This window comes from Salmo salar, chromosome 18 (genome assembly GCF_965601325.2).
Source record: "Salmo salar chromosome 18, fSalSal1, whole genome shotgun sequence".
NCBI classification, from domain to species: Eukaryota; Metazoa; Chordata; class Actinopteri; order Salmoniformes; family Salmonidae; genus Salmo; species Salmo salar.
This window is the reverse complement of record NC_138308.1, coordinates 81,061,161-81,076,235: the sequence shown is the minus strand read 5'-3', so window position 1 is coordinate 81,076,235 and position 15,075 is coordinate 81,061,161. Positions and strand designations below refer to the sequence as shown.

Genomic DNA, 15,075 nt, shown 5'->3' with positions numbered 1-15,075 from the left:
AGTTTTTTCGGACATGATACTGTGCACTGTCTGTAAAAAGCGACAGACACATGGATAAGGCTAATTTAAATGATGGAAGATTTGTGATTTTTAGAGATGAGTTGTAGGCTAGCACACTATCGGCTGGTAACTACAGTAGGAAAGTCTCTCCACCCCCTCCGGAGACTGCCGAACTGTGACGTTGGCGGGGATTCGGAGGACGTTCGGAGGACGTTGCGACCGACGCCTGTGAGTTGACAGAGCGACAGGAAAGCAAAATGGCCGATGAAGATGTTACGCTGGATGGTAAATCGCTTCAATCGCTCCGTGTGGCGGATTTAAAAGCCGCTTTGGAGCACCGACACCTCCCTAAAAGCGGGGCGAAAAATGCGCTCATTAAGCGACTGAAAGGGGTAAGTTTGGCGCCGGTAATTGCTTCTACCGACGAGCTGGTCAAGTTAAGCAGGAGGCGAGAGTGAATTATAGGCCGTGTTTCGGGTGCGGGAATCATAATATTAGGCACTCGTACGCGTGCGGAGGATTTCAGGTCTGGCAAATTATCCATCGGTGTGTTAAAATACGTCGAACCAATTGTATAAGTGTATTTTGTGGTGCAACACACTTCAAAGTTGAGATGTGTTGCACGGACCGAACTGAAGGCCCAATCGGAGCGTGTGTTAATGTTAGCAAACTAACTAGCAGCAGTCCCTCTGTCGTCGGGCCCGCGCTCTGTGAGTGAGAGGAAAAGGGGGCAGGGTGATTGGGTACGCGCCTGCCCATATGCGCTGTTTATAGGAACATTAGCTATAGTTCGCTAGCTACGTAACTAGCTAGCTTAGTAAGGCAAGAATATTTTAGATAATTAACGTGAAGATGCTTTTCTTTTTCTCTTCAATTAGCTAGCTATATTATTTAACAAAGTAAAACATTTCCTTAACACTACCGCCACTGAAAAACGTTAGGTTTCCAGCAAACTACTGTTAGTGCTGAATATTAATTTGGACACCATCATTAGAAAAATACATTTTCCAATTGCATTATAATTGCCTCATAAGTGTCTTAACTTAGAATTGCACACAATGCTCAGCAATCACAAATAATGTCATACGTTATAACGACCCGTTTTTCAATCAGCCATGCAGTTTCCTATGCTTGTATTATGGGCAATATCCTGTGTGTAAAAATGGGCTATTCTTCCGCATTTCCAATAGAATGCAAGCTGAAGGTTTGCAAATGTCAGTGGAAGGGCGATCGAAACTGTTTGGCACTAGAAACTCAATGACCCGAGTCGATTTGGATTTACCCATCCCAATGATGCCCCTCCTATGCAACAGATCAACGATCCATTTCGCTTCTACGTTCCCTATTCAGCCTACATAGAATTAAAACGGGTCTGTTCATTAGAAGAGAAGCTGCGGAGGGCAGGACAGGACAGAGAGTATGTTTCAGAGACCCTGCTTCCGACCACTATGACGAAGTTTTGGGCATCACTTGCAGCTGGAGTTGGAATAGGATCAAGGGCTTGTTGTCCTGTCTAGGATGCTACATTTGTTGACTGATTTCATGTATGTGCCTCCAATAATTCGGTTAGTTTTGCTACAATGTAAATGTTTAGTACTGTCTGTATTGCTTTTTTCTTCTCTCCTATGATGATCCCGCCATGCTAATACTGATGCACCAGACTGACAGTGTGTCTCTGGGTGCAAGTGAGTTAAACTCACTTTTGCATACTGACTGGGTCAGTGTGTGCTGAGGAGAATAAACCAATAGCTCTTATTAGCCTGCATTTCAGTGAAAATACAACAGCATGGTTCTGTTTGTGTTTTAACCAGTAGTTTGCTCTCTGTTTTAGGCTCTGATGTTGGAAAATGTTAAGAAGACTTCCACTTCCCACATTGGGCTCCAGCCCAACTCCCAGGTAAGAGACCAAGCAATACACTACTGTTTGAAGAGTCAGTACTAGATGTAGAAACAATATTACGGAGGTTACCTGATTTGCAGTCATCGTGTTTCAGACCAGAAATGTATATATTTTTTTACCCTCAAATGAATTAGAAAATATTTCAACCTGTATCTTTCGATGCACAAAGGTGATCATTTAACCCCCCCCCCCCCCCCCCCCCCCCCCCCTGATTGTGTCTATCATTTTAGATTGTGGTGAAGATGAGTCCTGTATCATTAAAACGCACAGATAGCCTTGTCTCTCCCTTCCCGGCTTTCTAATGCTGTGCTTATGTCCCCTGTGTGTTCAGATTGGGGAGGAGATGAGCCAGAACAGCTTCATAAAGCAGTACCTGGCTCAGCAGCAGGAGCTCCTCCGCCAGAGGCTGGAGAGAGAGGCCCGGGAGGCGGCAGAGGCCGATGGTAAGACACACACAACCAGGCTCTAATATCCACACTAGCACACTACTTAACATAGAATGCTAGTGTTGAGTGGACATTGGAACATAGTAGTCTGTTCCAATATCCACACTGAAGCAAGGTTTTGGACATGCATTGTAAGTGGTATGTGAGTTTGGACATAGAGCGCAGACTAGAACTACATCTGAACAATGGCCCTATAGCTTAGTGCAGTTAACCACTGTAGAATGATACCGATGTAGAGTGATACCAGTGAATGAATGGAGGGCAGTTAGCTTAGTGCCATTCACATCTGCATATAAACAGTGGCTTTATAGCTGAGTGCACTTGTCATCTGCATATATGGATAGTGGGCCCATCTCAGGCCTCTTGCACCATGTAATGTCCCCAAGTCCTTATTGTCTCCGATGATGATCCCGCCATGCTAATACTGATGCACCAGACAGACAGTGTGTCTCTCTGGGTGCAAGTGAGTTAAACTCACCTTCTCATACTGACTGGGTCAGTGTGGGCTGAGGAGAACTACTAGGAATAAACCACAGTAACCACTTTAATATATTTATTATTTTACCTGAAGCTGTACTAACAACTTGTCTTTATTTATTTTAACCTTTATTTAACTAGACAAGTCAGCTAAGAACAAATTATTATTTACAATGACGGCCTACCAAGAGGCAAAAGGCCTCCTGCGGGGACGGGGGCTGGGACTAAAAATGTAGGACAAAACACACATCACACGATGGGACATCACAACACTACATAAAGAGAGACGTAATACCCTGACTACACCGCTCGCGTCGCGTGTGCTGCAAAATAAATGTAGAAATCTATATTATTCAATTACTGCACCCACACTGCTCGCGAGCGTCTGCGTTGCCATGGGCTAAAATAGAAGTCAGTTCTATTTGTGACGCAGCTCGCGCTGCAAGTCCTGCCTCTCCCATCTCCTCATTGGTTTATAGAAGCAGATACCCACGTGCCATCTCCTCATTGGTTATACCCACGTGGGTGATTGAAAGACGGACTGTGTTGTCGGTCGTTGTGGTAATACTATGAAAGTTTAGATGCCAATCACCATATAAGTTCAAAGATGAAAAAGCCTGGAAGGAGGAGAGATGACTAGAAACGATTCGATTGACCGTTTTATGTGTGGATTAATTGTCGGAGTAGAGGACCTTGTGCATTTCAGGTAAAATAACAACTCAATGTTTATATCCCAGGACAAATTAGCTAGCAACAGCAAGCTAGGTAGCTAAATTGTCATAAATGTTTAATGCTTTTGGACCTGTCCCCAAATTAATGTAATTGGTTCAGAGTTTTTTTAAAATATTTTAACCTGTGTGTCGTGATCGCGTTTGGTGTGGGGGGACAAAATACATTTATGCACAATAGTGCACATCTGGTTTGGATTCCGTGTAAGATAACACATCATGGCAGCAACACAACATGACAACATGGTACAAACATTGTTAGGCACAGACAACAGCACAAAGGGCAAAAAAGTAAAGACGACAATGCATCACATGAAGCAGCCACAAGTGTCCGTAAGAGTATCCATGATTTTTATTTATTTTACTAGGCAAGTCAGTTAAGACCAAATTCTTATTTACAATGACGGCCAAACCCTAACCCGGACGATGCTGGGCCAATTGTGCGCCGCTGTATGGGACTCCCAATCACGACCGGTTGTGATACAGCCCAGGATCAAACCAGGGTCTGTAGCACTGAGATGCAGTGCCTTAAACCGCTGCGCCACTCGGGAGCCCCTCGATTGAGTCTTTGAATGTAGAGATGGAGATAAAGCTATCCAGTTTAAATGATTTGTATATACCAGGTTATTTTTGGTATGTTCTTGTTCTCTCCATTCCCAATTGAGTTGTAGTGCAGAGTCTGCAGACATCCCAGTTCCAAACTCTGACTCCTAACGTCTAACCTCTGTTTCCTCTCAGCAGGGGAAACAGGCCCGGAGGAGGAGGAGGAGGAGGACGACGATGACGACGACGACGACGACACAGAGCAGGACAATGACAGTGCTTCCTACCACCCTGACAAGGTCAGTAACACATACACAGGAGCAGAAGACGCTCAAAAGCCAATCACATTCGAACGGTCCAAGATATATTTATTCTTCTATAATTTCTTGTTCATATCAGGCTAGCCAACAGTCTCAATTTCTCTCTCTCTTTCTCTTTACCTCAGCATCGCCCCATACCCTCCCAGCCCCCACTGACCCGGGCCGAGGAAGAGGAAGGAGGTGGACCAATGATGATGGGGCAAGGAATGATGTCTCAGGGTATGGGCAAAGGGATGATGTCTCGCAGACCACACTTTGGCCCAGGCTCCGTGCCCCAGGAATCCCCTGACGCCCCTGGATCCTGGATGCAGCAGCGTCTCTCACTCCACACTGGCCCCCGCCATGAGGAGCCCACCACCCCCTCACCGCCCCGCGCTGTGGCCTCGCTGTCTGTGCGTGTCCTGGGGGACCCTGAGCGCCAGGGCTTGCCACCCTCCATGCCCCCCCGCGTCCAGGCCCAGGATAATGAAGGCACCGCCCCGGCGGATGACGACCGACCCGCCCACTATGTGCTCCACCTCAGCCGCTCCGCTCGGGCAGCAGCCAGCGCCGGGGGTAACCGTGTCCAGGAAGACAGCGATGATGATGAAGATGACAGCAGTGAGGAGGACGAAGATGAGTGGGGACCTGCGGCAGGGGCAAGGAGAGGGGTCGGAGGCGGAGGAAGAGGAGGACGTTCCCCTCCCCCTCGGCCCCAGCAGCCTTCCCCCAGCGTCCCAGTGGGCCGAGAGAGATCCAGACGCAAGCTCCAGCCTCCGCAACACATCCCCCCTCAGCAGGTAGTACACCAGCCCCCGATGCAGCTCCGCCAGCCCACCCCGCCCCCCTCTCCACCCCCAGAGCTCTCCTTTCCCCTCCCCGACACCCCCAAGCAGAGCCCGCCCGACATGGATGAGGAGCCAGAAGGAGCAGGGGCTGGGGTAGCCGTCCGCTCCCCTCCAGGTGGCCTCCAGAGGCAGGACTCCGACTCCAGCTCCCGCTCCAGCAGCCCAGAGCCCCTGGCCCAGCGGCGGCCCGGACCCCTCTCCCTGCTCGCCCGCAAGATGGCTTCCGAGGGAGCGTTCGGGAAGAGAGGTGAGGGTGCCTCAGACGGCCAGACAGGTCCTGGTGGGGAGTCGTCCGGACCAGGAGATGGCGGTAGCAGCGTCCCAGAAGCAGGACCGGAGGTTGGGGTAGTCCTGTTCCCTGGGGCTGCTATCACCCACATCGGAGGCAGCAGCGCAGCGCACTCCGGAACTGTCCCTGTACCTGATGTCCCTGCACCAGTGTCTATGTTTGGATCAGGAGCCCAGTTCCATCCTCTCTCTCTGGTGTCTGGAGCAGCTGTCCCCAGCATCACCCTCACCGCGGAGCCCCAGGGTCCATCTGGAGAGACGGCACAGAAGAGGACTGAGAAAGAAAAGAAGCAGGTGGAGGAAAGGGAGATGAAGCAAGTGGAGAAGGAGAAACAGGAAGAGAGTGAGAGTTGCCTGCCGCCATGGAAGCACGGACGTGATGTGACGTCTGTGTCCTCGCAGTTTGGGTCTGGGGGGTCAGAGGTGCCTGCGGTGCACCAGGTGGACAGCCCGAAGAAGTCACCCTTCGACAGGGACGAACCCCTCTCCTCCCCTCCCGGCTCAACCACCTGCCTGCCTGATCTCGCCCCCAAGAAGCCCCGCATGTTCTCCGACACCTCATCCGGCTCCATGGCATCCCCTCCCAAACCTGGGCAGCAGGGGTCTGTGGTGGTGACCACCCCAGGGGAACCCCCCCTCAAACAGGAAGTCCTCATCTCAGGAGCCCAGCAGGACACAGACAACACCATAGAGGTCACTTCACCGAAAAAGGCGTCCGCGGAAAAGCCTGGATGGAAAACTGGAGGAGACATTGCAAAAACAGAGACGGAGAGTGACAGCCAGGCAGAAAAGGAGACACCGAAAGCCGCCGGCGAGACCAGGAGAAGAGGACCTGAAGAGGCTGTTGAGGTTGAGCCCATGGGGCCTGTTCTGCCCCCCTCTTACCCAGGTAAGGGAGAAGAAGAGAAGAAGCGGAAGGAAGATGTGAGGAAGAAGGAAGAAGAGCGGTGCAGGCAGAGGAAGAAGGCGAGCGACAGGAGGTCATCCCCCTCCAGCGGCGACTCTTCATCCTCCGACTCGGATTCTGGATCCTCTTCATCACGTTCCTCTGGCTCCACCTCCTCCCGGGACAAAAAAAAGGTTAGTGACTGGCTAATCCGGATGTCAATCAAATCTTTCTCTCTGCAATGACAAGCTGCCATCACTCTTCAGTACTAGAGCAGTGTAGACGTTAGTCTCCGATGATGATCCCGCCATGCTAATACTGATGCACCAGACAGACAGTGTGTCTCTCTGGGTGCAAGTGAGTTAAACTCACCTTCTCATACTGACTGGGTCAGTGTGGGCTGAGGAGAATTACCCAGCAATCTTTCTTGACATGCTTTTATTTGGTCATATAAAAAGGGGGTTCTTTACTGCTACAGAAGTGGCGTCTTGCTTTTGTCTCTTAACACGGTGCTTTGATATTTTGCCATATATCATTTGCTCATTCTATTTGTTTCTCAGAAATCTGTCCCAGGAAAAGGAAGAGGGCATGAAAGGAGAAGACTGGAAAAAGGAGGAGAGAAGAAACAACCTTCCAGGTCAGCCATAATACCATTTGAGTTGCTCTCACAACGCACACAGTCCTTGCGGTTCTGTACACACACACCCACCAGGGTTTCTGTTAGCCGGTAATAGCTGGATTTTGTCTGTTGAAAAAAAAGAATTGCCGCCGGTTGATTTTAATACGTTTGACTGGTCATGGTTAATTTGCAGCAATTTAATTCCACTAAATGATGCGTGTGTATATTGGTTATGTATCTGGGGCGGCGGGTAGCCTAGTGGTTAGAGCGTTGGACTAGTAACCGGAAGGTCGCAAGATCGAATCCCTGAGCTGACAAGGTAAAAATCTGTCGCTCTGCCCCTGAACAAGGCAGTTAACCCACTGTTCCTAGGCCGTCATTGAAAATAAGAATTTGCTCTTAACGGACTTGCCTAGTTAAATGTAAAAAAATCGTATTTATCACACGCACAGCATACAGATGCAGAGCCCTTTAGAAGAAAATCAGACAGCACTTGTATAAGCCCAAACATTACGCCACAATTCCAAATGCAATCACGTGTTCAAACGTTTTTTGACCACGATTAAAGAGGTAATATTTTTTTTTTCTCAACTGGTAATTGAAACGCACTTCCCGTTAGCCATTTAAATGCATAGGCAAGGAAGGCAGGCTTCATCAGTGTGTCACACACCACTTTGTAATGTGCTGGAGGCAGTATGCATTTTGAAAGCATTTAGCTGCTTGTTTGAAACCTGAACATTTTACTACATATGAGGCATGTTTTACCTTGCTTCAAAGTAGCCTAGGCAAAGTCCGACACTATCCGTGGAGGCAATTATTTCATCAAGACTTCCATATGCCATTGAAACCAGTAGCCTATTTCTCTCATGTTCTATTGATTTTCAACTTGCTTTCATTGTCCTCTAGCAAAATCCACATTTGTGCGTAGCCTCCTGCCTTGTGAACTTTGCTGCGCTAATAATGTTAAGAAATAAGTTTATCAACATTTTTTAAGCTAAACGTTCTGATCTGTTGCATCATTTTTACAGAATGTTATCAGATCTTCAACCAAAACCTAATATTAGATAAAGGGAACCTGAGTTTACAAATAACCCAAAAAGTTTGACTTATTTGTGTGTCTTGCTGTGCTTCAGCTCACAGGCAGATGGTCTGACATTCTCCTGTAGAATTCTGATACAGAGCAGAATTCATGGTTCCTTCTATTAAGGCAAGTCGTCCAGGTCCTGAGACAGCAAAGCATCCCTAAACCATCACACCACCACCACCATGCTTGACCGTTGGTATGAGGTTCTTACTGTGGAATGCAGGATTTGGTTTTCGCCAGACATAATGGGACCCATCTCGTCCGAAAAGTGTATGCAAGTTTGCCAAAAAGCACCTGGAAGAACCTGGATGACTCTTGGAAGAATGTTCTATGGGCAGATGAGTCAAAAGTATACGTTTTTGGATGACGTGTCCCATTATTTATTTTTCAAGAAGTTACTTCTGAAGGAATTCGCCTGGAGGTTTTTATTCTGGGCGTAAAGCTATTTCAACATGTCCGGGCAATAACAGGCTACACTGACAACTTGAGCTTGGCTCCCAAGTTTCTAAACCATTCCAAACCATCTTTGGTATAGTGTCGACATAATGTTGGAATTGAGGAAGTGTGATCCTAATCATTATTTTCGCTATCTGCAGTAGACGTCCTACATGCCCCCCAGCTTGCAAATGTGCGCTAAACCGTGTACTTGCACTTGAGATGCATTTTAAGGCTATGGATGAGAAAGTGAACTTGTCATTTCTGAAAATGTAGTTTTGTTGGAAGGCTGCTTTTATGAACAGCAAGGGTTGCATTAAATAGACACTTTTTTACTGATGCATTTGGCAATGTTCAATTCATTGGCACAACATATAAACAAAGGCATTCACTAAAAGTTGACACATCTAGGCTCTTTATGGGCTATGCGCAGCACTGCGTTTTAAGCATCAATTGATCGATTCAGTTAGGCCTATTTTAACTCTCAAACCGCCAGGTACACCTGTCAAATTCAGACATTTCTCTCAAAACACAGGGATGTCGATTTGCACTAGATTAGTAATATAAGAGGACCGTGGACTTGTTTTTTTGGGGGGGGGTTTGCAGCTTGAATTATTACTGTAAAGTGACCGACGTGGCGGATTCGGACGGGACTTAATAATGGATATGTTGATTTGTGCTCTTGCACATAATTCCATAACCCTGTCTCCCCCAGTAAAACTAATCCCGTGTGAATAAGACTTTACACACAGGTGTTCAGAGCACGCTAGATACAGTACATTAGGAAAGTATTCAGACCCCTAGACTTTTTCCACATTTAAAGTTACAGCCTTACTTTAAAATGGATTAAATAGCTTTTTCCCCCTCAATCTACACACAATATCCCATAATGACAAAGCAAAAACAGGTTTAGAAAATGTTGCACATTGATTACAAATAAACTGAAATATGACATTTACATAAGTATTCAGACCTTTTACCTAGTACTTTTATTGAAGCACCTTTGGCAGCGATTACAGCCTCGAGTCTTCTTGGGTATGACACTACAAGCTTGGCACACCTGTATTTGGGGAGTTTCTCTCATTCTTCTCTGCAGATCCTCTCAAGCTGAATGGGGAGCATCACTGCACAGCTATTTTCAGGTCGCTCCAGAGATGTTCAGGTCTGGACTCTGGCTGGGCCACTCAAGGACATTCAGAGACTTGTCCCGAAGCCACTTCTGCATTGTCTTAGTTGCGTGCTTAGGGTCATTGTTCTGTTGGAAGGTGAACCCAGTCTGAGGTCCTGAGCTTTACTCTGTTCATCTTTCCCTCGATCCTGACTAGTCTCCCAGTCCCTGCCGCTGAAAAACATCCCCACAGCATGATGCTGCCACCACCATGCTTCGCCGTACGGACGGTGCCAGGTTTCTTCCAGATGTGATGCTTGGCATTCAGGCCAAAGAGTTCAATCTTGGTTTCTTCAGACCAGAGAATCTTGTTTCTCATGGTCTGGGAGTCCTTTAGGTGCCTTTTGGCAAACTCCAAGCGGGCTGTCATGTACCTTCTACTGAGGAGTGGCTTCCGTCTGGCCACTCTACCATAAAGGCCTGGTTGGTGGAGGGCTGCAGAGATGGTTGTCCTTCTGGAAGGTTCTCCCATCTCCACAGAGGAACTCTGGAGCTCTGTCAGAGTGACCATCGGGTTCTTGGTCACCTCCCTTACCAAGGCCTTTCTCCCCCGATTGCTCAGTTTGGCCGGGCGGTCAGCTCTTGGAAGAGTCTTGGTGGTTCCAAACTTTTTAAGTTTTAAGAATGATGAAGGCCACTGTGTTCTTGGGGACCTTCAATGCCACAGAAATGTTTTGATACCCTTCCTCAGATCGGTGCATCAACACAATCCTGTCTCAACGCTCTACAGACAACTCCTTCAACCTCATGGCTTGGTTTTTGCACAGACCAACACTGTCAACTGTGGGACCTTATCTAGACAGGTTTGTGCCTTTCCAAATCGTGCCCAATTTATTTATTTTACCACAGGTGGACTCCAATCAAGTTGTAGAAACATCAAGGATGATCAATGGAAACAGGATGCACCCGAGCTCAATTTTGTCTCATAGCAAAGGGTCTGAATACTTATTTACCTAAGGTATTTCTGTTTTTTATAAATTAGCAAAAATTCCTAAAAACCTGTTTTCACTTTATGTTGGGGTATTGTGTGAAGATTGAGTTTAAAAAAAATTGAATAAGGCTGCAACTTAACCAAATGTGGAAAAAGTCATGGGGTCTGAAAACTTTCCGAATGGACTGTAGCTAATTAACACAGATGGTTCCATCTGTCTTCCGTAAACAACAGCTGTAACGTGGAGATATGGGCATTTGGGAACCCTAACCCTATAAAGGTGCAAAACACACCTACATGTGCGACCGGGCCGACATTAATAGAACCCCCCTGTATCATCCCTGCCTCAGTTGTCTGTAATGTGAATGTTTCTTTGGAATTTAACATGTTTAGCACTTGCTCCTGCGCCCGGTTTCCCAAAAGCATCTTAAGGCTAAGTCATCGTGAGAACGTTCCTAGGAGCATTGTTACATTTCCAAACGGCTTCCCAAAACCAATGTTTTTAACGTCGCACTTTGAACCTGCTCGTAATCTAATGCCTAACTCAGACCACTCGTTGAACAGCTAAGTGCGACGTTAGATGTATTTTTGCCTTCCCCACGTCACTTTATACACATCTCTGCTAAACATAGAAGCACATGGTTTGTCTCTCTCTGATAACTTCAGAACAAAGTTGCCAATGTCTTTGCAATTTATACAAACAAGCGACATATAAAAAGATGCTTCAAATGAAAATTGAGATGACTGCATTTAAAATAAACAGTACGGGCCCGGGGTAATCATAAAGAAATACATTTAATGTTCAACTGAGTTCTATTTTGATACTTGTAGGCTGTCTAATTTGTCTCTATTTCATGTGTAGCCCAACATGTGTGCAATGATGTGCCAAATCAGTGATTTAGTGCATTTTGATTGGGTAAGCAATTAGAATAAGCCACCTCAATATTTGCAGCCATAGGTGGTGATAGGAGCTGATCCGTCATCAGTATTGTAAAATAATGTTTGGTAAGATTTGAATGGAGAAAACTGATCCGAGATCAGTGCTCCCTTTCTTTCAATACTATAAGTATGGACACATGCTCCAACTTATCGACTGTTCTCTCTGCGTGTTGTTTTGAGAAACGCAAGTTACATCTTCGGGCCGTTGTAGGAAAGATGCATCGTTAAAGTGCTCCTAAGCTCCATCACTATCGGGAAGCCGGGCCCTGGTCATTGATCTGTGGATGGATGATTGGACTCCAGGAGTGGATGAACGTCTCATGGTAGCGATTGTGAGTTTAGGTTATAATAAAAGCAGGAAGCACCATTAGAATGTGTGTGCAGATATATTTTGTGTCTTGTCCTTTGCCAGAGGACACCGACTCTACCCGTACACTTGTTTACACTGAGATGCACTGGGGTCGGAATGCAATTATGATTACATTATTAAGACACTTTGGAGCCGGCGTGAGATATGGGTCGGAAAACGTACCTCATTGCGGCCTACTAGTTTTCCACGTTGGGCCCCCAAGTGGGGCAGCGGTCTAAGGCACTGCATCTCAGTGCTAGAGGCGTCACTACAGACACCCTGGTTTGAATCCAGGCTGTATCACAACCGGCCCAGCGTTGTTCGGGTTTGGCCGGCCATCATTGTAAATAAGAATTTATTCTTAACGGACTTGCCTAGTTAAATAAAAACGTATCTTCTGGCAACTCTTACCTCATTATCATTACGTTTTAAAGTCCATCTATGTCTTGAAGTATGTTTCATGGGTTTTATTGTGTTTTGATGAATGACATTTGGCTTAATTTCCAAATGTGGACATTTTGACACATGGATTTATTGGAAAGAAAATGTTAACTGTTTATTCCATATAGAGATGACGCACTAAATTGGCCAGAACACCATAATTGTTTAGCTTGATCCATTGTAGCTACTCTACTACTGCCAAATTCGTTGTTACAATATAGCGTCCCTTCGCTTACCGACAACAAAACGCTTACTCTCGCGACTAGTTATAGATAAGTAAGGGGGAGGGTAAATCCTCCCGCTTCGCCTTTTCCCTAACCCCAACAACAATAACCCGAAACATTTGAAATGTAAACTTCAATGGGGTGACGTCAGAGTTGGAGGTCCCAAGGATCCAGGTTAGTTTCCCCTCTCGGCTCGCTATCCAATATGGCCGCCGTGTGTGTATTGCTACTCTGATACCGTCGCAGTGCACAAACCCGGCAGCCGCATAAGGATTTCTCGTCCTCAATTTCAATCCGTGCCTGACTGGAGCAATCGATTGCGATAGAGCGTTAGGTGTCGGCGGTTCCAGCCAGACAATATGCTGTCGGAAGGGACCGAAAACGGGTAAGATGGAGAGCGAAAGGATGGGCATTACGTTGGCTTCATCGGTAGTAGCTAAGGCGCTGCCAGTGCTGATTGTGTCACGTCTCAACCGCTCGTTCACCCTGCCCGCCTGGTGCCCTAATTAAATTATCGCTAAAGTGTCGCCACATACGTTTTAACTGTCAGCGGTGGGCGTTTTAATTACTAGACTGACACGAAGCGTTACATTACATACATGCGTCGTGCACGTGAGTGTCGCTCTCCGCGTCCACGTGGGGTGTGGATCTGTCGGACTCGGGTTGGGGGAAGGGGATGGGAGATACCGTGTAACTCCAGTCACTCAACTTTACTAGTACCAGAGAATCCTTATACGCAGATAAGTAAGTAATAAAACGGGTCGTGGCTGGATCAAACGCGTCATACTGCGAATCATGCAGAAGCTTTTAAGCTTATGAATTAAATAACGAATTACTTCCTCCTTGCTCTTGACTCGTCGTAACATGTTTCAGGTTATGCTGTGTGTGTACTAAAGCTCACCTACACTCTGTGAATCCAATGGATGTTTAGGTGACATTTTCTATCTGAATGTACACTACCTGTCTCGGTATGACTTCAGTGCACGTATAGATGTACTGCATGTCTCACTCTCTGTGTGAAGCCAGTGCAGACTGGCTGTCTTACTATATGAATCCAGTGTAGGTAATGACACTGTCTCACTTGAGAAGTGGGTATGACTGATTCATTGTCCTCCACCACTGTTGTCTTTTTTGCTTCTTTTGTCAGGTTAGTTATTGCTGTGTAGAGGAGATGGTGTCAGACAGAGCCATGTATAAATATGACTCTGGTGTCAGATTAAGTCGGACGATGATAAAAAATACTGCTCATGATGTTAATGAGCAAGTGTCACCATGGGAGATCATTAATACACAAGACATCTGTTGGCAGTTGTGGATGTGTGTGCCCTTAATGTGTGTGATAATTCTCCAACTGGCTAGGCTGTCTCTTGAGGGCACTACATGGACTGCCAGTGGTCAGTGTGGAGTAAGGGTTTAATTATATAAAGGAAGAAATGGGGAGGGGGGGATGGGGGCCTCTTTAGCAAAGAGGCGGTCCTCGTCCCAACGAACACATACTCTTAATGATCACATCGGGGACCGGGTGCTCCTCCACTGCTGCCCCACTGGGGTGGTGTTCTCGTTGACATCTGGCCCCTCATAGGCCTCAGATTGCAGGTGTGTGTTCGGAGAGCGTAAGAGACACGCGCAGAACAATGACTTCGCTTTTGTTTTTGGTGTGGAGGATGTGGAAGGCTTGAGGGGTTCGAATCGGTTATCAGTCAGTGACATTAGGATGACCCTGTAAGTGATCTCAATGTGTGTACGCGTGTGATCTTTGGTTAGACAGCAGTGCATGTCTTGGTTGGTCAATCAGTGTGTGTGACTGACTGCATGAGGAGTTTGTTTTGAGGAGTATTTGTGACCTCATAGCTGGGTCGCTGGGTGTCAGTTGGCTGTATACTGGTGTGTAAGTTATTTATAGTTGCACTGTCCCAGATAACTGGCCTCAACCAACCTTCCCTTCTCCTTTCTCTCTCTCTCTCTCTCTCTCTCTCTCTCTCTCTCTCTCTCTCTCTCTCTGTTTACTGTCTTCTCTCTCTCCTCTCGATCTGTCCTCTGTGTGTGTCCGACTCTCTTTACTAGAGGTAGACTCATCCATCTAATCTTCTCTGCTTTTTGATGAGGGACACATTTTTGTTCCTTCCTACTAGATTGACCTTTTAGCTTTCATGGCTAATGGTTGTAGGTAGGACGAGACCACTTCTTTGCCGTTGTTTGTTATCTAATTTACGATGACGTTCTTTATTCAGATCTCTCTCTATCCTCATTCTCGCCCTCTTGCTCTCTCTCTCTCCTCTCTCTCACTCGCTTTCTCTCTCTCTCCCCCCTAGGGAGAAGAAGCAGTCTTCCCTGTCGGAGCCGTCCGGCCCTGGCCCTATGGAGGTGGAGGAGAGGCCAGACCCAGAGGACTCCAGGGCCCCCCAGCCCACCCCCGAAGGGGACCCAGAGAACAGTGAGGGCCGCATGGAGGAGGTAAGGTCGCTGAGAT

The 15,075-nt window shown here is 46.9% G+C and overlaps 1 protein-coding gene and 3 non-coding genes across 6 annotated transcripts in view; all 4 read left to right on the top strand.

The window, feature by feature from the left end:
- Positions 1 to 217: 217 nt before the first annotated feature.
- Positions 218 to 15,075, top strand: part of acin1b (apoptotic chromatin condensation inducer 1b) — a 28,019-nt gene continuing 13,161 nt past the window's right edge. For 2 of the 3 annotated variants that reach the window (XM_014156137.3, XM_082965188.1), the window contains exons 1-7: positions 218 to 392; positions 1,832 to 1,897; positions 2,232 to 2,343; positions 4,290 to 4,393; positions 4,540 to 6,609; positions 6,976 to 7,052; positions 14,918 to 15,059. In XM_014156137.3, coding sequence (XP_014011612.3) covers positions 258 to 392; positions 1,832 to 1,897; positions 2,232 to 2,343; positions 4,290 to 4,393; positions 4,540 to 6,609; positions 6,976 to 7,052; positions 14,918 to 15,059 — 2,706 coding nt within the window. In that variant the 5' untranslated portion in view covers positions 218 to 257. The remainder of the gene's footprint in view (positions 393 to 1,831; positions 1,898 to 2,231; positions 2,344 to 4,289; positions 4,394 to 4,539; positions 6,610 to 6,975; positions 7,053 to 14,917; positions 15,060 to 15,075) is intronic. The other variant, XM_082965189.1, reaches the window with a different exon arrangement.
- LOC123728810 (small nucleolar RNA U6-53/MBII-28) lies at positions 1,621 to 1,737 on the top strand. The gene has a single exon (XR_006760584.1). It is a non-coding gene; the product is annotated as a small nucleolar RNA U6-53/MBII-28 (small nucleolar RNA).
- On the top strand, positions 2,743 to 2,861 carry LOC123728809 (small nucleolar RNA U6-53/MBII-28). Its single transcript, XR_006760583.1, has one exon. It is a non-coding gene; the product is annotated as a small nucleolar RNA U6-53/MBII-28 (small nucleolar RNA).
- Positions 6,706 to 6,824, top strand: LOC123728808 (small nucleolar RNA U6-53/MBII-28). Its single transcript, XR_006760582.1, has one exon. It is a non-coding gene; the product is annotated as a small nucleolar RNA U6-53/MBII-28 (small nucleolar RNA).